The 23,273-nt window shown below is 43.0% G+C and overlaps 9 protein-coding genes across 9 annotated transcripts; 4 read left to right on the top strand and 5 right to left on the bottom strand.

The window, feature by feature from the left end:
• Window positions 1-68: 68 nt before the first annotated feature.
• Window positions 69-1,681, bottom strand: V1516DRAFT_675080 (uncharacterized protein). Its single transcript, XM_066922192.1, has 5 exons — window positions 1,232-1,681; window positions 1,123-1,184; window positions 1,037-1,076; window positions 875-988; window positions 69-827 (listed from the first exon to the last, which is right to left on the bottom strand). Exons 1-5 carry the CDS (start codon window positions 1,259-1,261, stop codon window positions 207-209), a joined length of 867 nt encoding a protein of 288 aa, XP_066777360.1. The 5' UTR covers window positions 1,262-1,681; the 3' UTR covers window positions 69-206.
• Window positions 1,666-3,676, bottom strand: V1516DRAFT_675075 (diacylglycerol acyltransferase-domain-containing protein). The gene is made up of 4 exons (XM_066922191.1): window positions 3,219-3,676; window positions 3,087-3,161; window positions 2,491-3,040; window positions 1,666-2,438 (listed from the first exon to the last, which is right to left on the bottom strand). Exons 1-4 carry the CDS (start codon window positions 3,272-3,274, stop codon window positions 1,848-1,850), a joined length of 1,272 nt encoding a protein of 423 aa, XP_066777359.1. The 5' UTR covers window positions 3,275-3,676; the 3' UTR covers window positions 1,666-1,847.
• A 302-nt stretch (window positions 3,677-3,978) lies between these two features.
• V1516DRAFT_675072 (uncharacterized protein) lies at window positions 3,979-4,613 on the top strand (the record flags this gene model as incomplete). The annotated part of the gene is made up of 3 exons (XM_066922190.1): window positions 3,979-4,161; window positions 4,247-4,360; window positions 4,426-4,613. Coding segments are annotated over exons 1-3 (263 nt in total), but the record flags the coding sequence as incomplete, so codon positions are not given.
• V1516DRAFT_675068 (SacI homology domain-containing protein) lies at window positions 4,614-9,156 on the top strand. Its single transcript, XM_066922189.1, has 2 exons — window positions 4,614-5,994; window positions 6,046-9,156. Exons 1-2 carry the CDS (start codon window positions 5,016-5,018, stop codon window positions 8,778-8,780), a joined length of 3,714 nt encoding a protein of 1,237 aa, XP_066777357.1. The 5' UTR covers window positions 4,614-5,015; the 3' UTR covers window positions 8,781-9,156.
• Window positions 9,157-9,257: 101 nt separating this feature from the next.
• V1516DRAFT_675066 (uncharacterized protein) lies at window positions 9,258-10,420 on the top strand. Its single transcript, XM_066922188.1, has one exon. It carries the CDS (start codon window positions 9,304-9,306, stop codon window positions 10,348-10,350), a length of 1,047 nt encoding a protein of 348 aa, XP_066777356.1. The 5' UTR covers window positions 9,258-9,303; the 3' UTR covers window positions 10,351-10,420.
• An 838-nt stretch (window positions 10,421-11,258) lies between these two features.
• On the bottom strand, window positions 11,259-15,280 carry V1516DRAFT_337273 (histidine phosphatase superfamily-domain-containing protein). Its single transcript, XM_066918916.1, has 2 exons — window positions 14,420-15,280; window positions 11,259-14,357 (listed from the first exon to the last, which is right to left on the bottom strand). Exons 1-2 carry the CDS (start codon window positions 15,114-15,116, stop codon window positions 11,695-11,697), a joined length of 3,360 nt encoding a protein of 1,119 aa, XP_066777355.1. The 5' UTR covers window positions 15,117-15,280; the 3' UTR covers window positions 11,259-11,694.
• Window positions 15,281-15,598: 318 nt separating this feature from the next.
• On the top strand, window positions 15,599-18,493 carry V1516DRAFT_664279 (Utp21 specific WD40 associated putative domain-containing protein; the record flags this gene model as incomplete). Its single annotated transcript, XM_066920581.1, has 3 exons — window positions 15,599-15,718; window positions 15,769-15,870; window positions 15,923-18,493. 3 exons carry the CDS (start codon window positions 15,599-15,601, stop codon window positions 18,491-18,493), a joined length of 2,793 nt encoding a protein of 930 aa, XP_066777354.1.
• Window positions 18,494-18,600: 107 nt separating this feature from the next.
• On the bottom strand, window positions 18,601-20,566 carry V1516DRAFT_624436 (N2,N2-dimethylguanosine tRNA methyltransferase-domain-containing protein; the record flags this gene model as incomplete). The annotated part of the gene is made up of 2 exons (XM_066919662.1): window positions 18,601-19,477; window positions 19,530-20,566. The coding sequence occupies 2 exons, from the start codon at window positions 20,564-20,566 to the stop codon at window positions 18,601-18,603; spliced, it is 1,914 nt and encodes a 637-aa protein (XP_066777353.1).
• A 403-nt stretch (window positions 20,567-20,969) lies between these two features.
• V1516DRAFT_637637 (putative zinc finger in N-recognin-domain-containing protein) lies at window positions 20,970-23,126 on the bottom strand. Its single transcript, XM_066920047.1, has 4 exons — window positions 22,902-23,126; window positions 22,549-22,845; window positions 21,446-22,500; window positions 20,970-21,390 (listed from the first exon to the last, which is right to left on the bottom strand). Exons 1-4 carry the CDS (start codon window positions 22,973-22,975, stop codon window positions 21,200-21,202), a joined length of 1,617 nt encoding a protein of 538 aa, XP_066777352.1. The 5' UTR covers window positions 22,976-23,126; the 3' UTR covers window positions 20,970-21,199.
• Between the last annotated feature and the right edge of the window lie 147 nt (window positions 23,127-23,273).

Below are 23,273 nucleotides of genomic sequence, written 5' to 3'. Positions count from 1 at the left end.
ATTATTGTTAAGTTGCAAGAACTAACAAAACACGTTCTTACAGTAAAAATTAATGAGTTAATCTTGAATTAATATTGCAGTTACCAAAGATGAATTACTAGCTAACTGAAAACAAACTCCTCGAATGCTCAATGATCCAGACACTCCGTCGGACTAAGACAAAAATCAAACAACGCTAACAGAACAAACAAAACGAACAAAACAAATCATGAATCAGCAGCCCAGCCATTTTCACTTATAAACTCGCTGCATGCTTCCTTTAAGGCCAAGTTCGGTCGCAGATCCGCTACAGATAAAGGTTCTCTTGTCATCGGATCGACCGGGTTACGTTTCAGAAATTCCAACAACGACGACCTCTCAAAAGAACAGCCGTTTTTGGTGATAACTGGATCATAGAAAATCTCAAACGTGATCGGATCAATCATATGACCGGGCACTTGCCGATCTTTTTCGTCGTCGAGATGTGCAAACACAGTTTGCAGATTGCGGAACCGATCATCGCGCTCGAATCTTAAACTATCGATCTGATCTGATAGTGCGCTTATGCCATCGGGGTCTAGCTCACCATTATCAGAATGATTTCGCAGTTGCCGAACCTTCGCATCAAAATCCTGGTAAATCAAATTCTGCATGTCTTGAAAAAAATTCGACTTCTCCGCTAGTCGACGTCTCTGATCCCGCTCCCAAATCGCCTTTTTGGCACGTAGGATGAAATCGCACATATTCCGTGCCGATGGTGATACAGTTCTAATCGCAATTTCATATCCTTCTTCTGCTGCTCGAAGAGCCTCTTTTGGTCGGCCCAGACCTAAAAGTGACTGTGCACGCTTTTCATTGGTTAGCCCGCGACCTTAAGAAAGAGCACGATACATACGTAAAAATCTGCCTTCATAAGCAACCCCTCATTGTTTTTACAAAGCTGAACAGCTCGATCCGCATCATCCAAAGCATTGTCATAGTCCTCGAGCTTGATTCGACATAGAGCGCGCTAACAGTTAACGAACAGATCAGAATTCAACCAAGAGGAATTACATACATTGTTGAAATAAACAGGGCTGGAGGCATCTTTCGCAATACTAATTCCATTAATATCGGTCCCAGCGATTCACTAAAATATCCTACGCTTTTGTATATTCAACTACTGCACCATGAAAATCTCCACGCTTGAACAAGTCATTTCCATTCTTTGAAGAAACTTAGTTTACTCGCTTTGTCAGATGGCTCTACTTACCACTTTATGAACTTCTGCAGCGGGCATCATATTTCCTGTTGCTGAGAAGGTACTAGCAGGCTGCTGCTTTATGGTGAACAGACGTTGATTGCGTGACCATAAAAAATAGGCCGAAAATGCAATTACTAGTAATATATAAATCGCAGACAAAAACACTTTAACTCTACCCGGACTTAGATTATCAAGAATTTCCAATCTGATTGTACTCGAGACAAGCAGAAATTTGTTCGTCAGTTGACTGAATTGTGGTCGGAATTGATCCTCTCGAAATCAATCCTATTGTCTAAAATCTTTTCGAAAAAATTGACATTAAAATCTCATGTAGAATTTGTTTATTGTCCACTGTCTAGCACGGTCTTAATTGCTGACTATGTGGTCTCCAGACCTTCAAGGAATTGGTTCTGGGAGTTTCGAGAACATCGGGTACAGATGGCTCAGGAGTGTAAAAAGTTAATTAATTTGGAAGTAAGAAAACAGATAGACACGGAAATGGATTCGAAAGCGATCAAAAACGAAAATTAGAGAACAAAAGGAAATGATACAGCCAAATTCCGCCAAAACAAAATGCTAAGTAATGCAAGTATACTACAAAAAAAGCTAATAAAACCATCAATGCTCATTCCACAAAATTCATCTTCATGGAATCAAGGCCCATGCCAGAATAATCTATTTGATATTGTGACTTATAAGTATCCCACAATCTCCGCAGTTCCTTGCAGTATTGCTCGTGATAAACATCGATCTCAGATTCAGTAGGATGAGAAATGTATGGAACATGAATCGGTTTACCGACAACAAGGGTGATTGGCCGTCGATAGGGCATCAGACCCCAGTCGTAATTGAACACACCTCTCGCGTGTAGTAACGGAAGAGTGAATCCTGTGATTTTTTTAATAAAATTCTGAATTTTCCATAGCTTTGAAGTTTCATTTCCTCGTATCTGCTCATATACATCATTTTCACCAAAACTAAGTATCGGAACTAAGCACGTAGGCGGCGCTCCTGCGGGCGGTAGACTTTGCATGGCTAATCTGACAAAACCTCTTCGCTTAGATATAATGAGGTCTAGTCTGCCTGGCTCAGCTAGTAATGATTCTCGGGCTCCACCAACAACTATGCAAATTGAACGATTGAGTTTCAACAAAGAACTGCATGACTTTCTGGATACTGATGAGATTCCCAAAGACAGTAAATAGTCGCGATAGAACTAACTGCGAGTCAGATAAAATCTTCGCACTTTACAATTGTGCATCACTTACTGGAAGCTTGAAATTCGATTCCAAGGTTAATAATGATACTGGGATACCCCGAAACAATCTCTCCCAGCCCGCACCTTCAGTGCCGATAGCACCAAACGCACCAAGACTAACAATTCCATGAGGATGATATCCGAACACATATCGTGGTCCAATATTCGAATTCTGCTCTGTAGGAGTTCTGCTTGTATTGGGAGATTGAGATTCGCGTTCGGCACAAACATTATTCGGTCCAACGACAACAGGCTCTGGAACTCCAAATATCTTCATTATTAAGCGTTCATAACGTCCGCTCGGCTCCACTAGTTGGTTTGGGAATGATGGCTCGAGTTCTACCTCTCGATGGATCGTGATTGGAAAGTAGTCACAATAGAGCCTAAATATCGGAAGTCGTCTGATCAATGGTGACCTCGTCCGAAAAATCTCGCCATTTTCGGACGTTTTGTCAATAAAGCAGATGTAGATTATGTATACAAACGCAAGAGGCCAGAATGGCGGGAAAGAGGCGAACAAAAAGAATATGCCTATGCAGTACGGTAGCGCAATCGTGTGACTGCCAAGTCAGATCTAGAATGACCAATTCAAATTAAGACACTTACAATAGAACTGCAAGCATCTGCAGTCGCCTTTCCAGCGGAATGTTTAGAGGAGCAAATCGGATATGTTTAGGTACTCTGCTCGGTCAGTTAGGATCATAATGACCGCATAAACAGCAATGTCATCAATCATACGCTTCTCTGATCTGCTCCATGAGCGACTGACTGTCGGTTTCTTCGCCCTCGGTCATGATAATAATATATTCCGAGAATTTGAACAAGTAAAAATATAAAAGTCAAATTAAAATTGTGGAGAACCAGGCAACAAGACTTGGATTTACAGAATCAACCTAGTATCGTACCTGATTGGGAGTTGTAATTAATTGATCGACGTCTGCGGATGCCTCTTTGATCAGAAGTATCTTTTGAAAGCAAGAGATAACCTTAGGAACCATTTGATCCATTCAATTCATTTCAGATAATGATAGCCGAATCTAGTTGTAATTAGCGATCAATAAAACACTTTTGAGTAGTAAGCTGGGTGTGTCAATATTTTCTTGAATATCGCAGTCCTGACAGAACTGCGCGTCATCAGCTGTCCGTCAGTCCAACATATTTATAATGATATTTACTCTTTTTTACTTCAGCATTGCATTTTATTTTCGTCTAAATAATTAATTCTACATTCCTTACATGTGTAATAAACTAGCTTTACATTCTGTCTCTGCTGCGGTTACATACGCTCACAAAACCACTATTAAACTCTTGACTATTCTTAATTTATCCTGCTTTCACTCATTAATAAGCTATCTCTATTCATCAGTTCATACTCTAATCATCTGATTTCGGCTCTAATTCTATGTTCTGACGTATTCGTAACTTACTCTGTCTCCTTCGCAACAAACAGGGTATGGGTACACTTGGATCAATAACATAGTTCCATTATGTTCAAGGAAGATTGGTCAATAATTCGACAATCATAATTGTTCAAACCGACGAGCAAAGAGAATCATGAGCAGCGTCAGTCCGACGCCAGATCAGGCGACTGTCACAACAGAGAACAATCCATCAGCATTTTTGTCACAGATCATTGGAAACAAAGTTACCGTTAAGCTGAGCTCTGGTGTCGAATATAAAGGTATACTACACTCCGACTACAATTTATCGGACCTGGTAGAATATAGATTTATCCTTGAAGAAAATATTGTTAACTCTGATTCCAGGTGACCTGCAATGCGTTGACGGATACATGAATATTGCGCTGGAGAAAACACAAGAGCTAGTCGATGGTGAACTCAAACACGAATATGGCGATGTCTTCATTCGAGGATATAATGGTCTGTGGTCCTACTAACTTCATTTATTTCTATTTATATGGCGATTTTAGAAACTAACGAATTAGTACTTTACATCTCTGCTGATGAATAGTCTGGGATACTGATCTTTGTGCACAAACATACATCAAAATCCGGTAACTGAAGATTGCGGTTAATTGTGTACCTTCGATCAATGACTCATTACTTAATTGTATTATAGCTAATGGTAATTTATCAACTCTATTCTTGGGCCAATTGATTTGCCTACTATTATATTTCGTAGCCAGCAATGAACTGAATACATCACCTAATTGCCCATACGGCCAGATAGTTCCCTACCAATAAACATTTAGACGATTATAGTATTAGAAAATTTTAACATAAATTTACCGATTGAAAAAATTCAATAATACTATTATTATTCGGCTATCCAATTTCTGAATACAGTGTTCCTATAATAACTAAGCAAACCTCCTTCAGACAGCGCGGCGAGTCCTGCCGCGCCTACCGGGCATTCTAGTTGTACGCAAAACTAACAATCAAATCCCTTTATCGAACGAAACGAGACTGACATCAACGATCAGAGTCATAATTGACTCCAATTCTGCTCGTTGAATACGGTTTCGAGCTGTATTGAGGATAGTTAAAGGATTTACCGATCTGTCGAGAGGTCAAAATGGATATGCGCATGTTCTATCGCAAAGATCCTCGGACGCTCATGATAGCGACGAGTGATTACGCGCTGTCCTTCCATTGCGTCGACACAGACTTAGCGAAGTCTTCTCAGTATACATCCGATAGCATTTACGCAGCTGACTCTCGTGATGGGACCCGCAGCAATTCCGGTGTTTCTCGAGTACAAGTCGATTTCACCACCACAGACACAATCGATATGACGGACTTTACCTCGTTGAGCGGCCGGCCATGCTATGGCTGCCTGGGTTTGATTGCAGTCGACCATGATGTTTTTCTGGCAGTTATTACCGGATATTCGAAGGTTGCGGAACCGGTTCCTGAAATGGAAACTGTTTTCAGAATCGGATCGGTAGAATTTTTTTGCGTTTCAAGTTCGACTTGGGATATGGAACTTCTCGAGCGAAGCTATACACCTTCAGATAGCACTACCTCTTTAGCTTACTCTCGAGATGGATATGATATAAATACACCTGCTGCAAATTCGAACCAGTCATTTGTCGAGCATCCTTGTATTCAACTACGGAAACTGTTGAGTGATGGCTCGTTTTATTTCTCAAACGACTTTGACCTCACGAGCCGAATGCAGTCTCGAAATGCAGATCCTTCGTTTGATATTGATGGTTTTGACGCTACCTTTATGTGGAATTCTTATATGATTTCAGAACTTCTGAAGTATCGTTCACATTTACAGGAAGATGAAAAGTCAGCTCTAGATCAATGTCGACTGTTGACCTCTGTCATTAGAGGATTCGCCGAAACCGTCAACGCAAGACTCGATTCCAAAAATCCCGCAAAATTGACTGTCATTTCCCGTCAAGGCTGTCGCCGGGCTGGTACAAGATATAACGCTCGCGGTGTTGATGATGAGGGAAATGTCGCTAATTTTGTCGAAACCGAAACTATTGTGTATACGCCACAGTGGTGTTTTTCGTACACTCAGGTGCGAGGAAGTGTTCCCAGTAAGTTGATCCAATCTCGTTTTCTTTTTGGTTGATTCTAAACAACCTTAGTTTTCTGGGAACAAGATGTGCAATTATTGAGCGCAAAAGTAAACATTACCCGTGCATTTGAGGCTACACAACCAGCCTTCAATGCCCACTTCGAGCCACTGGTATCTAAATACGGCCCTGTTCATATTGTCAACCTCCTTTCCGTAAAGCCAGGAGAGCAGGAACTCACCCAGCGATATCATAAGCATATTGAGATGGCCGAAAGCGGCGAACTCGCTGAACAATTAAAAGAGACTTGGTTCGATTTCCATGTCGAAACCGCAAGAGCAGGTTACGCTGCAGCAGACCGAATTCATCGATTTTTATACGATGATGTTCAGCATTTTGGATATTTTCTACATGATAGAGATGACAAAGCATTAATATCTGAGCAGACTGGTGTTTTTAGAACAAATTGTCTTGATTGCTTAGACCGAACAAATTTGATCCAACAAATCATTTCTCGAATGGTGATGGAATATTTTTGCGAGCAGAATCTAATTCGGCCTGACCAGGAATTTTTTGCTCGACATTCAGTGTTATGGGCCGATAATGGAGACCAATTATCAAAAATATACGCCGGGACCGGGGCATTGAAAACTAGCTATACACGTTCAGGAAAAATGAGTATTGCTGGTGCTATTGCCGATGCAACGAAATCTGTCAGTAGAATGTACATCAACAACTTCGTTGACAAGGGCCGGCAAAATACGATCGACATGCTACTTGGCCGACTTGAGCGGCAGGCGCGAGTGCTTTTGTTTGATCCAGTGAATGATTTTGTGGCTGCTGAGCTCAACAAGAGGCAAGCCGATTTTACATCTACAGATACGGTGTCAGTGTTTGCTGGAACTTTTAATTTGAATGGATTTCTGTATGACGGAGATTTGTCACCCTGGCTGTTCCCTAAAGATTCTGGAATTGAAACTCCGGATTTGATTGTAATTGCGTTCCAAGAAATTGTCGAATTAACCGCTGGCCAGATTTTGAATGCGGATCCTGCTCGCAGAGAATTTTGGGAACAGCAAGTTCTGAGAACTCTCAAAACCCATGACGATTACGTGTTACTCCGATCCGGCCAACTTGTCGGCACAGCATTATTTTTATACGCGCGGGTTTCAAAAGTGAAGTATATTCGAAACATCAGCGGTGCAGTCAAGAAGACCGGGCTAGGTGGCATGGCGGGCAACAAGGGTGCTGTAGCGTTCAGTTTTGATTATGCATCTACGCGAATGTGTTTTATAACGTCTCATTTCGCTGCCGGGCAGTCAAACGTGGTGGATCGAAACCGGGATTTCAAGACGATTTTCACGGGGACTAGGTTCCCGCGCGGCAAGCAATTGCATGATCATGATACAATAATCTGGCTCGGTGATTTCAATTATCGTATTGACTTGGCAAATGAACAAGTTCGATCGGAGTTGCAGAGCGGAGAACTGGAGATTCTGTACAGAAATGATCAACTGAATAAGGCTATGTTGAACGGCCAGGCGTTTCAATATTTCGACGAAGCGCAGGTTCATTTCAATCCGACATACAAATTTGACAATGGAACTGATGTATATGATACTTCTGAAAAGCAACGTATTCCGGCATGGACAGATAGAATTCTTATTCGTGGGTCGAATATTAAACAGTTGAGTTACAACAGCGCAGTGGATGTGAAATTTTCAGACCATCGGCCGATTTACGCTTCGTTTAGCGTGACGGTGTCGACGGTCGATGAGAAGTCGAAAGAAAAGTTGCAAAAGGAGTTATATGCGAAACATCGGGGTCAGGTAGGCGCGAATTTACTAGATTTGGCGGAAGTGAATGGGCTACCTCCGCCGAGCACAGAAAAACACCAATGGTGGACGGAAGGCGGGCAGAGCGCGAAAGTGAGCATCTTGCCACCTGGACCAGATATGATTCTAAATCCCTCGAGACCAGTAAATCCATTTACACCGACCGCACATTCGGATTTTGTTCCACAGAGCAGTAATAAACCACGAAGTTTTGTTGGAGAGGCGAAGTCGCAGTCGAATCAGCATGCTCCTCGTCATCTGCAACCTGCGGGTGTTCATCCTCATCCACCGCCGAAACCCAATTCGCTACATGCGTCTTCTGTCTCACATGGCCCTCCTGCTCTGCCGGCGCGGCCGACGCTTTCGACCACAAGTAGCTCTGGAAACTCTGGAATATCGAAAGCTACGAAGGGTCTATTAGACGATGATGTTGATCTTGATACACCTCTGGAGACATTTTCTGTGCGGACACAGACTTCTACGGGTAGCAGCGTGAAATCAAACGGAAGCACTTATTCCACATCTAGTTCTCAGTCGTTTACTGGCCTGCCATCGACCAGTACTAGTACAAGGACCAGTACTAGTACCGCTCCAGTTCTAAGCACGAGCACAAGTGCGGGAGATCGACGAGCCGATTTCCCAAGCGCATCACTTCCCAAAGTCGGCTTGCGAGCAGCACAGACATTCGGGGGTACAGCGAGCTTCACCGCAACTAAGCCACCTGCGCTGCCAGCACGGCCGACGCTAGATATTTCTCACCAGGGAGGAAACTTCATGAGTCGTTCTGCCTCTGTTCGATCACACGCTAGCCTATCAACTCATTCAGGTCATTTAGGACCAGCACTACCGCCTCGACCGAATCGCGCAATGAGCACGTCTTCTTCAGGTGCAGGTAGCGACCACCCAGCATCATTGTTAGACGACGATGACGGCGAGAAGACGTTGAACACAACATGGAAAGCGCTGGCCTAGTTAGATACTGGTTTGGACTTATGGAGCTAATTTATCGGTAAGACTTTCTTGTCCTGTCAAGTGTAGCTAGTTTTCTGGCCTTTTAAATATACATTTGTTTTATGGGTACTTGAAGATAATTATGAGAGACGGCAAGATGAGTAGAGCTTAAAAGTTGATTATAGCTAGATACGAAGGGTAAACTAGCAAGCCGAGATGTGGCAATAATAGTGCCAAAGGGCTAGGAGAAAATAAGGACAAACAATAAAACCAAAAGAAAAGAGAACCAACAGACCGGGTTATTAATGGAATTAGATAAGTCTGATATAATCATAGTAAATTGGATTTAGTAGAATTGAGGATCTATTCTTAAACGGAGTTCAATGAAATACATGTGAAATATCGGGTTGGGTGTATTACTCATGAATTATATAATCTACCTTACTCTTGTCTGGTGATTGCAGTGAACAAAATCATGAAACCTTGTTGCAACGGCAAAGCGCGACAAAAGTTGCAGAGTTCAGCGTGAGCAGAAGAAAAGGATATGCCAAGTGCTACAGTTCGAGGTCCTACGGTGATCTCGCCAGTTACTTCAGACGATGATATGGAGTCAACAAGCGTAGTCGACCCTCGGGATGAGATTGCTGCAGATGAAGATCTGCTAGAGGACTTACCTGGTGATGTGGACTCGATTGAGCTGATTCAGATGCGGATCAAGTCCATACCTGCGCTGAAGTTGGATCGGTTTGAAAAGCTTGACAGCCTTTGTTTGCGCGAGAACCTGGTCGAGGATATCGAAGGCCTCGAATCTGTTGGACCGGGGCTCGTGGAGCTGGATCTCTATGATAATCGGATTAACAAGATCGAGAGTCTAGGGCCGGAAGAAGGAGAGCATATGTGGGCGAAGCTGGAAAATTTGGATTTCAGTTTTAACAAGATCCGTAAGATCCGGCATATTTCACACCTGAAGGCACTTAAAAACTTGTACTTTGTGCAGAATAAAATCTCGGTTATTGAAAATCTTGTCGATCTCGATCGGCTCGATAATCTTGAGTTGGGCGGGAATAGGATTCGGAAACTGGAGAACCTGGAAGGGGTGCCGAATTTAACACAGCTCTGGGTTGGCAAAAACAAAATCACCAAGTTAGAGAATCTAAGCCGCCTGCAGAATCTACGGATTCTGTCGATCCAGTCAAATCGGGTTACAAAGATTGAAGGCCTTGAAGCTTTGGGCGCGCTCGAAGAGCTTTATATTTCACATAACGGGCTTACGAAGTTAGAGGGGTTGGACAAAAATGTGAACCTGCATGTATTGGACATCTCCAGCAACGAGATTGAACATATCGAAAACCTTTCGCAGCTCATAAATCTACAAGAGCTATGGGCGTCGTCCAACAAGTTTTCATCGTTTGACGAGATCGAGCGGGAGTTGAAACACATAACAACTCTGAATACAGTCTACTTCGAGGGTAACCCTATCGAGAAAGAAAACAGGCTTACGTATCGCAATCGAGTCAGGCTCGCGCTGGGAACTGGGATTATCCAGATCGACGCGTCTATGGTAACCGAGTCGCAAACGAGTATACGATAATGTGTGCAGTTGATACATTAAAATATTAGTATATCAGTATATTAATGGAAGCTATAGCAACCACTTGTAGCCTATGAATCGTAGAACCTGAAGACAAACGCCGAGAAACAACCGAACGTATCCTACCGTACCGAGCCGAACCGAACGAAGCAACCCAAACCAAAAATAAAAATAAAAAAAATAAAAAAATATCATAAAATGCGATCTTCTGGAATCATAGGAGACGCGGCCTGCTCTCCCGAGTTGCTATCAGTATTCGACAGAAATTTTCGGTCTGACGCCGTAGAAGTAGTAGAGGTCGTTGATGCGACTGAAGAAGCAGACACCGACCGTGGCCGCATCGAGGAGTCAGGCTTGTTTGTGATAGAAAGAGTGTCATCGACAACAACAGGCGAAGTTGTGTCTGCAGTCAAAATGAGAAATTGTTGAACTGGATTCTCAAGTTCCAAATATTTCATCGTATTTGTGGACATTGTGATACGATATGCTATTGTATGATCTTAATTGAAACGATACGAAGTTGTTTTATGATGTCCTGATGATATGATATGCGAATATGACGACAATGACAATGACTACCAAATCAAAGAAATCACGTCCAAAACAACTTACTGAGCAGTTGCCGGCATCGACGCCTTTATAAAGCCGACCAGATCCACTGCTCCGCACTCACCGCATCCCACCGACAAAATCACCTCGTCCAGAGCCAGATCAGTTTATCTCCGGCCGTTCCTCACTTCTCTCACCCATGTACCTTACGAGGACCACCGGAATGACATCACGTGAAGGAAATCTCATCACATGATACTGCACGTGCACTCCAGAGCAAGCTTAGTACCAGGCGAAAGGCAGGGATGCAGCCATTTACCCCGCCAATTTTCCGACTGAAAGTCGGTCATATGGCGGAGCTGGAAAGAAGGATGATGGAGCTACAGCTTTGGAAGCACTAGATTAATGGCCGTCATGTTTACGCTCGTCGTAAGTTCGTGCTGTTCTTGAAGTCTAGTACTCTGCAGTAAACTCGTTATTTTACCGTTCTGCAGTCAACGACATCCATTTCGTTCCTACACTCGATATTCCCATCTTACAGCCGTATTTTTGCTCATCGTAACCATTAAACAAATGCCTGTATGTGAAGACAACATCACCTTCCGTAAACCTCATCACATGATTTTCATCTCCAGCTCTCGCATTTCTCCCGGAGACTGATCTACTAGACTCCGCAGATCCCGACAATTTGCTTATCTGTAGCGATTCATCACACTCTAGTAGCAAATTTCCACTGCGCTCCCCATGGCTTCCCCACATCCCACATATTCTACTGTTCCACCTTCGCTGCTCTTGCTAAATCGCCTCGCTTCCGGTCGTGGGTGAAATGCTACCCGAAATATTCACAGGGATAAACCGCTTCGGCAGTGACACCCGGCTAAAGTGCTCCGTAAACTTGCGCGATACTTCATCCATATCCAAATGGCTAGTCAAACTGCGCCGCGGCATACAACTAATGCAATGCTTACTGTCCAGCTGAATATCTAGCGGGTCGGCACAATGGCACCCTGGTGTCAACGTAAGCCGAACCGCATACTTCTTTTGTTTCTCCGATCCATCCCCGTCACTACTCTCGTACAGTTCGAAACATATTTGTGTCAGATAGTCCAGCTCGGGAATCGCGTTCCTTAACATCTTGGTCGGAATACCGCACTCGTAGATCACGTTCAGCAGCGTGTAGATATGCGACTCCTTCGTAAAGTAGGCAAAGCAGGCCCCGGATTCTTCCTTCTTCACGCAGTCTAGATCCGCGAGAATCTGTTTTAATAGCGGCAGACTGGTCAGAAGCCCAATGTCAAGTTTTTCATCGTTGGATATTCCATATTCTTGCGGACAGATATAGTCAAACAATACTTTTGTCAATCTATATAGCTCTCTTAGTCGTCGAAACCGTTCGTGCTGAAATTTATCTGACAACATTCCACCTCCTGTCCCATTACTGTTTTTCCTAAAGAATTCTTCACCCTTCATCAAAGGTGATTCCTTACTAGATGGCTGTGGCTGTGGTTGTGGTTGCTGTTGTTGCTGCTGCTGTAGCTTCTGTACTGCGTCAACGCTCTTCATCCTAGCGCATGCTATTCTCTCTCCATCATCATCTTCCGGAGGTAAAAAAGCATTCTCTAGAAACTGCCGGTTATGTAAAGCGTCATATTTCATAGTATCATAAAGCTCGCTGATCTTCGAGGGGTCGACCTTTTCCACTGTGGTAAACTCCCCGAACAATTTGTCCCATCGCTCCTTGAACAACATGGGATCCTCGCCACAACACCATCTGGACTGGAATGTATTAACATCCCGGCTTGCAAAATTCTTTTCCATAACCGCACTATGAAAATTCATCAGCTCAACGACATCCTGAATCACAACGCTCGGCTCCGGCATTTTAGCAGGCCATGTGAACTGTGCAGGCGGCTTCAATCCCTTTCTCAGCAATGGCTTAATCTTCTTCTTCACTTTATCCATTAGATCCTTCGCCGCATTGCTATCGTCCAAAAGATCCTTCCGTACAATTAGACTCTCAGGATCAACTTCTTTTTTATCCAGAAATGAGGCAAACCAGATCTGCGCACTCGTGGCAACTCGACGCTCAGAACTCGTAAAAACTTTTACATTCTCAAGTACACGCTTATTCATCAGTAACGTGTCCTTCCGCATCTGATCTCCAAGATCCTGTGATTGATATCTTGCAGAATGTGTAGGCTCGCCTCCCCATTTAAGAATTAGCTGAACTTTTTCTACCTCCAATTCTCCATTTAGCACAGGTTTAATTTGCACTTTAGTTCCTGCAAAATTCATCTTTCGATCCAATGCATGGGCCAAAAGCGTAAGCTTCCCTGCATCTTCAATCTTTTCCTCCTGTGCAGTTTTTGTAGCTTCTAGAACCTCTTTCAAAGATTCAGCGCCTCGAATAATAACCTCCTCTTTGTGCTCCTTTAGCAGATCAATGAAGGTGCTAGAATAGAACGAAAACTTCAACTTTTGTTTGGGAGTACGATCTGCATGTCGGATCACATATACAATTCCTTTCAGCTTCCAGCTCTGCTGTTTTTGTTCCGCAGGTTTTGTCAACGTCAACGAAGGCGGCATCCGCTTCTGACTATCTCGCACGGCAATAAAAATGCTTCGCAGCATCTTCGCACATTGATCATAATATTCTTGATTCTCCTTCACAAATGAGAAACCGTTTACATCAATGACATAGGATTTCCCATTCACGCGAAGCAAATCGAATCCACAAATTGCTTGATGAAAGGCAATTGCAATATTCTTTGCCATATTAGCTTCCTCGGGTGTCAGTTTAGTTACAAAACGGATCTCTTTGCCGAAGGTATTTCGTCGGACAAGCCCATCTACAACAGGTGACTTCCGTGTCTCTGCGTGACAGAAATTTGGTCCAACAGTGTAGGCTTTAACGTCCTCATAATTATCAGTGTCCATAAACTTTTCATAAATGTAACTGCCAGATGTGCGAGGAAATTTCAAAGATGCGTCAAACTCGGAAGACTTATTACCAACCTTTCGAAAAAGCTTTCGACCACCTCCTCCTTGAGAAGTATGATAATAGATATATACATTGTGATCTTCTCCGTTGACAGGTTTTTCAACAAACGGCTTGGAAAGCGTTTCTCCCTCTACCCATAAAGTATCATCGTCAATCATCTTCCAATCCGGAGCTGGGCCTCGCCGAATATTAACACCTTGCTCCTGCATACGCTTGTCTAGGACCGAGTCCACAATTGGACCTCCGTCGCGACTGATTTCAAGGCGCTTCGGTGTGGGAACACTGATACTATCGAGAACATCTAATACAAGTCGTCGGTCCCAAAGAAGCTTTTGAGATTGCAGATCGTTCAATAGATATGGTTTTCGAAGATTCGCATACTTGATTGCCTTGTCCAAAGGGAAACCAGTGCTGAAAAAGGAAATCAAATAATCACATGTGGGCCAGTTCTCAATTTCTTCATCAGGTTAGTTTTGCTTTCGTCCAGTCAGTATTAAAAACTCTCCAATTAATACATACCTTCATCAAGAATCACTTTATCCCCAAATATGACAGTCTCAAACATGCCATCTGAAATCAGACGGTTCAAAATCTGCCGGCAGGGCTTGCTGCGAGCTTTTGAGTCCATTGCACAAACACCAATCACGCCATACTTTTCTACCGGGGTCGGAGGACCTTGCATGAAAGTCGGACCCAAAGCTGGAGGAGGCAGATTGAACGATGAGTCTCGAGACGACGTCTTCGTGAGCGTTAGATTGAAATAGGACCGAGACGGACTGTCAGTCATTCTATCAGAAGACGCCGTGGGTGAGGAAGAACGAGACGACTTAGATGATGAGGTAGAAGCACCAAAACTTGATACTTTGCTCAAAGAAGAGGCAGACATTGTTCGAATTTCTTCTGAGCCTGGCTGAACTGATTGCTGTCTCTTCGTAAAAATTTGGTGTTGATCACCTGTCGAGGACAGGCAAGAGATAGATGAGTGCGGCGCGTCGGAGTGGTCGAGGTCTGAAATACTCATAAACTCGGCTGTGCTCGAAGAGGCCAGTGAAGATATGGATGAAGACAGCAGATATTTGGAGGTTGGCTGATAGCAATGCTGTCCCTCTTCTGTTTGTGATGGCTGATGGACTCTCTCACGTTGTGGCAATGGGAGAGACTGGTCAGTGTCGTAGATTGACAAAGGGGGTGAGTGGTGGGCCAGCCGATCAGCCATCGACCGGTCAAGTACTGCGTCACAAACTGAAAGATTAATGAAAATAAGAGAAGCAATAGACCCTTGTCTCTCGGTAAACAAAGCCGAAATTTGCGGTACTTTAAGGCATGTCCTTAATCTGCCGTTGGTCTCGCAGTACAGCTTTATACAATTATCCACTGAAGTTGCAGGTCAACCCACGTTGTGTGAATCTCAGGAACTTCGAAGCCGGACTGGCAACATTAAACTTTCGAGACAAGCCTTGATCTGCGCCTTGTGCAAATGTGACAAAATATTTGTATTTATGGCTTAAATCGCGGATTGATATTGTTATTTCTGTTGGGAGTTCGATGTCCTCCTTACGGAAGTTACCCGGGATCTTTAAAAAAATTTGGCAGGAGCACAGAGATCCAGCAGTAGGAGAGAGATTCACGCAGGATAGGCTGAAAAACAGAGAGGTAGGTAGTATTGATAGTACAATATTTTGCAATCCACAGATCATTATGCCTGCGGTTGTTGTTTCCGGAGAGCCAATGGACTCTTCAAAACGACGGAAGCTTGAAAGCGCAATCCAGAAGTCTGGCCGAAGGAAGCATGCCTCGAGAATATTTTCTCCGTTCAGAGTACGTCTAAAGGCAGCTATTTATAAGAATGATTGTACTGATAATTACAGGCTTTGGGCCATGTAACTAGTTCGGTTCCCTTTTCAGTTTCTACCCTTGGTCAGACATTCATAGTGACGACTGTGGTTGGCAATTCGTTCCAGATCTACGATGTATGTAGCAGCATTCAGTCGTTTGTTAGAATTCGGGCTAACTCTCATATAGGCTGCCACTTTACGGCTATTGTTTGTGTCCTCTCCTCAAACCTCTTCCCCTATTACTGCCATTTCCACCCATTTTCATCACGTTTATGCTATTTGGGGAACTACTTTGGGAGTTTTTCGAAGGGGCAAGTTGCAATACTCAGTGGAATCCGAGTCTCCTTCTCCGTTTAGAAATCTTCTGGTATTCGGCGATTACATATGTGTATCTTCCGAAGAGTCTATATATGTTTTCAGATTCTCATCATCTGATCGTTCTGTTTCTCCGGAGTTATACACATCTATCGACTTACCCCTTGGATCTGGATCGGTCATTTCGTTGGATCATCTTCATACATACCTGAATAAGATCATCGTTACAACCTCGACCTATGTATTTCTTTACAATATTAGAACAGGTTTATTAGTGTTTCAGAGCCAGCCTTTTGAAGCAATACTTACTGCCGTTGACGTTGCTCCAGTTTTAGATACTGTTGGGTTAGCTTTTGAGGATGGAAGTATTCAGGCATATAACATTCGATTTGGTAAGATTCTTTTTGAGCTAAATTGCAAGCAAAAAGTGACTTCTATTTCTTTTCGAACTGATGGAACTGCTCAGCTAGCTGCCGCAACAGCTGAAGGTGATATTTATTTTTATGATTTAAATCGACAGAGACGAATAAGTATTATGCGTGATGTCCATTCAGATGCCGAAGGTGGAGTATCTTGCATTAGCTTTCTCAATGGTCAGCCAGTGTTTTTGACTTCTGGCGGTGATAACTATTTGAAAGAATTTGTGTTTGATCCTGAAGTGACTACATCAACCGCCGTCATTCCCTCACCACCTAGACATCTGAGATCTCGTGGTGGTCACTCTAAGCCTTCAAAATACCTCTATTTTACGGATGAATCTGGCCATTTTTTGCTTTCTGCTTCACTTGATCGATCTCTATGGATGTTCTCATTGCGCAAAGATGCACAAAGTCATGAAATATCTCAAAGAGAGAAATCTAATGGCAACGGACGAAGACCAGGGATGGTTAGTCATATGCGCGAGAAGTTTCCGGAAATAATTTCCATGGCTTTTGAAGCTAATCGACAAGGCGATTGGGAGAATATCATAACAGCTCATAAAGGTCTCGCCTATGCTCGTACTTGGGACTCTCAAAAAGGAATTGTAGGGCGATGGCGGCTCAAAACTTCAGACAAAGGAACTGTTCGGTCAGTTGCGATTTCATTTTGTGGAAATTTTGGTCTTATCGGTTCTGCTCATGGAACACTTGATATTTATAATTTGCAGAGCGGTATCCACCGAAAACGTCTTCGGTCACATAAGCGTGCTGTTACCGGAATTGCGGTAGATAATATAAATCAAAATGTCGTGACGTGTTCTGTTGATCAAGAAGTCCATTTCATTGATTTCAAAACTATGGAAGTGAAGAACAGAATACAGCTTCCTGCAGCAGTAAATGCCTTACAGTTGCACCGCACATCCGGCTTATTTGCTGTTTCTCTTGATAATAACCAAATTTTTGTTATTGATATGATTGCAGCTCGAGTAGTGCGAGAACTTAAGGGCCATTCCGACAGGATTACTACTTTCGATTTTTCAGCAGATGGTCGGTGGATTGTTTCAGCAGCTAGAGATTATACAGTTCGTACTTGGGATCTCCCTACTGGGATTTGCATCGACGCTGTAAGATTTCAATCTATTGTTACATCACTAAGATTATCAGGGACAGGAGAATGGCTTGCGACGGCACATGAAGATAATGTTGGTATTAATCTTTGGGCAAACCGAACATTGTTCAAGGCTGTTAATTTCAGACAAATCTCTGAATCAGAAATCGCTGAATTAGAGATGCCGACCATTTCTGGTGAAGGAAGTACTAATATTTTGGAAAATGCACTTGGAGAAGAGTCTGAAGATGAAGATGTATCTGATTTGGATCGTACTTATGTCTCAGCTGAGCAAATTAGTCCACAGTTAGTGACTCTAAGTACACTTCCCAGAAGTAGGTTTTCTACACTTGTCCATCTTGATGTGATTCGTCAGCGAAACAAGCCTAAAGAAGCTCCAAAAGTACCCGAAAATGCACCATTTTTTTTGACTTTGACTGGGTCAGAAGCTGATGGCGAGCAGAGACCACTTGAGGCTAAGAAACAGAGGAAGAAAGAGAACAGTCAATCAGCATTGTTGGAGAGATCGACGACGCGATCCGAATTTGAACAAAAACTAGTGGAAGGCCATTCGATAGACGAATATTCTGATTGTATTGAATATTTAAAGATTTTAACTCCATCTATGACGGATCTTGAAATTCGTTCGCTGCAATCCGATAATCTGGACAAGTTTATATATTTTATAGAGGCTATGACGCAACATCTTCGTACAAGACGTGACTATGAAGCTGTTCAAGCCTGGATGGCAATGTTTCTCAAAATCCATAGCGACGTACTTTTGAAGCAGGAAGAAAATTCCGATGTGATGCGAGCGATTGAAGAGTGGAAATTGGCGGAGAACAATGAGAAAAAGAGACTGGACGAGTTGCTAGGCTATTGCGCCGGTGTGATTCAGTTTTTGAGGTTAGAGTAATGGAAATTAATATATTTGTAGATATGACAAGTACTTTTATTTTAAAAATATAAAAGTCAATTTCAGAAACAAAAGTATCTGACTCGTATGTACGACACTATCATATTCTAATCTATTTTAGCGCGTTTGGAGTTGTGTTCTTGATTGTCTGAAAGCGCTTGCTGAGTCCATTGCGGATTAGCCTCAAAAGCTGACAATTTCGAGTCTTCATCTAAATCCTTAATATGATCGGTGGATCTCACCGAGACTTTATCCGACTTTTTGATTCCTTGGATCTTGTTGTTATGATATATTGCATCTCCCTTAGCTTTGGCCAAAGGACCCCAACCTTTTGGTAATTCCGGATATCTTGTCATTTTGTTCTTTCGGGACGGGTTGCTAGCAGCAGGATCGTTAGTGAAATCAACGGCAAATTTCGGTTCGCGACGCTCTAAAAGCTTTACAGCTGGACTGTGAGGCTTTAAAACCTGGTTATTGATTGGATTTTCCTTAATCCAGGCACGCATCACGTCGAATATGATATCGTAGGTCGCATTGGTCTTGATACACCCAGGTTGAGCATGAGTGGCAGAGACCTGGTAGCCCGCATTCATGAGCGCAGATGAAATAGCATTGTAAGAAGGAGAAAGAGATTGAAATGCTGCGGATAACTTTTGAGGCATAAAATAAAAGGGAGCGTCGTGAACTTCGTCAACAGCTAACTTTAGCATAGCATCCAACCGTTTCCGGGTTTTGTATACCGTCGAGTCGCCAGACTGTTGTACGAGTGTCTGCACCCGTGAGATGAAGTCTTTGTTGTGAATTGGACCTCCCCACATAGGCCCCGCCAAATTCATGGTAGACCCACAGTGATCACAGTGTGAGTTGGTTGGAGGACCTTGAGGAAATTGAAATGTACGATTATTATTTTTTTGTTTGACTCTTCCCATTCGCTGGTTAGTGATTGCATGACATCCGCTACATGCATAAGAAATCATTGTATTACTAAAAACTCGGTGTTAGAATTTAGTATAAAAATTGATAAATGTCTGCTTACCTAGCCAAATTTTTGACTTGAATAGGTGAAGTCTTCACTCTCACGAACAGTCGAACGTAAAAGTCGATTGACAGACAAAGCAAAGGTTCGATAGTACGGTTATGTCTAGCCGCGGATGTAGCGATAGTGCTTAATACTATTCTGACAGCGGCCTCGTGGCAGGCTTCAGTTAGCAACGGAACACCTCCATACATTGAGAAGCACTTTTCTGGATATCCATGGCCAGCCAAAACACCTAGATCGGTACAAGTTATTAAAAGTAGACCGTCATTTGCGACAGCTTGCACTGCAGCATCGAGAAACGGAGCGGCTGTTCCATAAGGGTCGAGGTCAATACAATGGAATGGCTTTAGCTTTGCAGCATGCATAACCGAATTCACGTCGCCTATGGAGGGCTCGACTATTCCCGAAGCCCCTTTGTTGTAATCGATGTTTCGCTTGATGGCTTCAACAGCAGAAGGAGAAAAATCATTCGCAACTACTGTCTTGACTTCAGGAATTTCCAATGCATAGCGAATAGCTCGTAAACCGGTAGCTGATAAACCCTCCAAAATAGTGACGAACCGATCCGGGATGTGCCCAGCAACAGCTATTGAGCTGCCGCCATCACGAATGGTATCGGTAGAAGTGGTGATGTTAGAGGAAGATGTATGTACAACTGCTTCACTAGACTCATTTTTGTCGGGCACTGATTCTTTGAATGTATTTTCTGATTCTGTCTGAAATTTCGTGTTCTCTGGATTAATACTGACAAATTTGCTATTTTCTTCCACTTGACCAGCTTGCTTCTTTGACTTTTCCCGTTTCTTGCGCTCTTCCCTAGAGCGTGGCTTCTTCCGTTCCTTATAATCCTGAGCCCAAGCTCTGATTACAAATGTGCTGAGATCTCGGTTAAATTGTTGAACTGGATTATAGAAAACTTGGTTCTGATTCTCAAACAACACCGAAGCCTTTCCCTCCGAAAGAAGCAAATACTTTTTGCCGTCCGCATCCGAAACCTCCTCAAGCCCTCGAATTACATCTTCAAGTGCACCCATAGAACCTAATTCAGTTTCTGCGCTGTGCTTGCTGGACAAATTGGAAGTACTGTCGGGACTAGACGAATAGGCAGTATTCCAGTGGGCTCGAAAACTGACACGACTGCAAAGCAAAGGAGTTAATTTGATACACCGATAAAAGCTGATTGAGTTGCAGTTAAAGATACGAGTATTCATCGACCGTAAGCGAGAAAAATAAATAAAAATGCGGATTTCATACAGTTCCTTAAGCTCGAGATTTGAGTTTGATTTCCAAATTCTCAAATTTTTCAAGCCAGGGAAGTTATTAAGATGAGCTTGATTCTCCCAGCGAGATTTAAACCTTCACGGAGATCAATGATCAATGATCGTTGTCTATGCGAATGATCTCAAAATGTAATTTACTGAAAAAGCAATTGAAAAATTAATGTTTGTGACAAACCAGTGAGATTGCTTGATATCAACACTGGAAACTGCACGACTGTACTAATTCTATACTCTACGAGAACATACAATCATCCAATCCAACCGTTAAAAGTTCATGATAGCATTCTGCATTTTCTGCAAAATTAAATTATTCTTAATACATATATTTGAAAACAAGTTACGCCGATTCAATTCCCTCAACCAGACTAAATGCTAAATCATCAAAGCTCATGGGTTCCTGATCCGATCAAAGAACGTCTTGACATCGTGCTCAGAAACTATTCGTCCGTCTTCCGCAAACGGCTTCAGAAAATCTGAGAGCTTGCTTTTGACTTGATTGTATGCATACAAGCCTTCTATAGCATTTTCTCGCGGCAAAGAGCTCAATGCGCGTGTCCCTGCATCAAGTAAAGAAGATGCTATTTGAATGTTAGTGTTTCTTTGGTGCAAACACGGCCTTATGGAATAACTTACTTTCATCCTCATCCTGAGGCGGCTCGTAAGTGACTTCCTCTTCCATCAACATTGGAAATCTGTTCAGAAATTTCAAGCACTCTTTGCAGCGGCATATATGCTCTCTCCAATCGTTCTCCAAAAACAGAGAAAATTCCTCCTCTGCAGGTGTTAATAGAGGCATCTTGCAAGTATCGGTTGAAGAATCTTCTTCAATTACAGTTAAAGCAGTTGAAGTCGATGTAGTTGAACTACTTGATGAAACCAAGGAATGTGCTTCCAACGATGAAAAATCTGGTGATTGCAACTCAACGCGCTTTTGTGAAGTCACAACGGGCTCTGAAAGTTCCAACGGTCGTTTCGATGTAATTCTATCTTTGAAAGAAATTGGAGATTTGGAAGCTACTTCTTCCTTCTTGCGAGCAACAGCTTTCAATGCAACCTTTTTCCAGCCTGCCCAACGACCAAGAAATTCCCTATGTTTTGAAACGCATCTCCAGCAGATAAAAGCTTCGAAATCCGAATCATCAGGAAATCCCGGAGGGGGGACATGCTCATCTTCGTCGCTTGCATTTTCGTTGACTATTTCCGAGGGAGAGCCCGGAAGATCCTCCACTAATGCAGGCAACAAATTTACTCCCGTTGGATGTCCCTTCGGGGCCTCAGGCTCTCTCTTTGCAGCAATTGGAGACCCTGAAGTACCAAAATCATTTTCATCAATCGGAAATAGTCGAACTCCCGTAGGATGACCAGATGGAGATTTTGGTTGCTTATGCTCTGTTGCAGGTTTGATTATGTCGTCGTCAGCTGACTCTTCGAGTTCCAGAATTACTTTCGTAGGATGTCCTTTTGGAGACTGAGGCATTTTGCTTTCATGATCAGAGATTTTTGGTTTGAAATCTTCCTGGACAGAATTACCCTGAGGCGGGAAGGGCAACCCCATTATGCACTCTTCATGATACCAATCTTCGTTACAGACATCTCCAAGTAAGCACTGATACATGACACCTTTTTCGGCATCGACGTCGTATTTTGTATCGCAGATACAAAAGCGACCTTCAAAGTTGTGGCAATAACTAGTGGATCAGTATCAATCTAGATAATCTGGAAACAGAATTTCTCACCGGTTAGTCGAGGATGGCATATCAAGCTCACTGAAATTCTTCCGCAAATTACAACCACCAAATGATTTCATCCTCGTAGTCCCACAATCACAGGTGAAGTTTCGCTTGCTGAACAATTCGACCAGATCATGATCGGCATGACACTGGATACTGCAGCTATAACAAACTCCAGCCGCCTCTTCAGATCCAGACTTACTTTGGCAAGTCAAGCACGCATATACCTGCTGACGTAAAGGACCATCAAAAAATGTGCAATGGGTCGGATCATAAGGTAAAATCTCTCGGGCGTCTGTCTCACTATGGTATTCCGTGGTTAATTATTGTTCAAAAGGAAATTATACAGCTGGACTCACAGTCTTTGCTGCTGCTCAAGATAATCAAGGGCCGTGATGGATTCGGGACTATTTGCTGACTCAGAGCCACTCATCGCGTCGGTCTATCAAAATATTAATAGTCAGGCGAAGTCCAGGTAACTTTGATGGTCCCTTCAATAACTGAGGCTGCAAATGAATATATGTTTGCGGAAATTGCGAGCTTGGATGCACGCGTTGGGTTCAATTTGAGACGTCACGCGTGACGCGAGCTTCCCTCGACTAGTGTCTGGTGACTAAATCGGATTAATTCCCCTCATTGTGTCATCGAGTTTATCACATGCCCTCTCATACGCGACACGCACGCGTCAACTATATGCTATACACCTTACCCTTTACGCGTCTTCACGCGTT

This window comes from Lipomyces oligophaga (assembly GCF_038497815.1).
Source record: "Lipomyces oligophaga strain CBS 7107 unplaced genomic scaffold V1516scaffold_4, whole genome shotgun sequence".
In the NCBI taxonomy this organism is placed as follows: domain Eukaryota; kingdom Fungi; phylum Ascomycota; class Lipomycetes; order Lipomycetales; family Lipomycetaceae; genus Lipomyces; species [Lipomyces] oligophaga.
The sequence above is the reverse complement of the archived record's forward strand: the minus strand, read 5'-3'. Positions and strand labels throughout refer to the sequence as shown.

Coding starts and splice junctions, on each gene's coding strand:
- V1516DRAFT_675080 (XM_066922192.1), bottom strand. CDS start 1,261: ATGATGCCCGCTGCAGAAGTTCATAAAGTG. Junction 1,077..1,122: donor GTAGTTGAATATACAAAAGC/GTAGGATATTTT, acceptor TAATGGAATTAG/TATTGCGAAAGATGCCTCCA. Junction 828..874: donor TTATGAAGGCAGATTTTTAC/GTATGTATCGTG, acceptor ACCAATGAAAAG/CGTGCACAGTCACTTTTAGG.
- V1516DRAFT_675075 (XM_066922191.1), bottom strand. CDS start 3,274: ATGACCGAGGGCGAAGAAACCGACAGTCAGTCGCTCATGGAGCAGATC. Junction 3,041..3,086: donor CAGATGCTTGCAGTTCTATT/GTAAGTGTCTTA, acceptor CTGACTTGGCAG/TCACACGATTGCGCTACCGT. Junction 2,439..2,490: donor AATCGAATTTCAAGCTTCCA/GTAAGTGATGCA, acceptor ACTCGCAGTTAG/TTCTATCGCGACTATTTACT.
- V1516DRAFT_675068 (XM_066922189.1), top strand. CDS start 5,016: ATGGATATGCGCATGTTCTATCGCAAAGATCCTCGGACGCTCATGATA. Junction 5,995..6,045: donor GGTGCGAGGAAGTGTTCCCA/GTAAGTTGATCC, acceptor AAACAACCTTAG/TTTTCTGGGAACAAGATGTG.
- V1516DRAFT_675066 (XM_066922188.1), top strand. CDS start 9,304: ATGCCAAGTGCTACAGTTCGAGGTCCTACGGTGATCTCGCCAGTTACT.
- V1516DRAFT_337273 (XM_066918916.1), bottom strand. CDS start 15,116: ATGGCTGATCGGCTGGCCCACCACTCACCCCCTTTGTCAATCTACGAC. Junction 14,358..14,419: donor TAAAGTGATTCTTGATGAAG/GTATGTATTAAT, acceptor AACCTGATGAAG/AAATTGAGAACTGGCCCACA.
- V1516DRAFT_637637 (XM_066920047.1), bottom strand. CDS start 22,975: ATGAGTGGCTCTGAGTCAGCAAATAGTCCCGAATCCATCACGGCCCTT. Junction 22,846..22,901: donor CTTGAGCAGCAGCAAAGACT/GTGAGTCCAGCT, acceptor GGAATACCATAG/TGAGACAGACGCCCGAGAGA. Junction 21,391..21,445: donor GCCTCAGGATGAGGATGAAA/GTAAGTTATTCC, acceptor ACATTCAAATAG/CATCTTCTTTACTTGATGCA.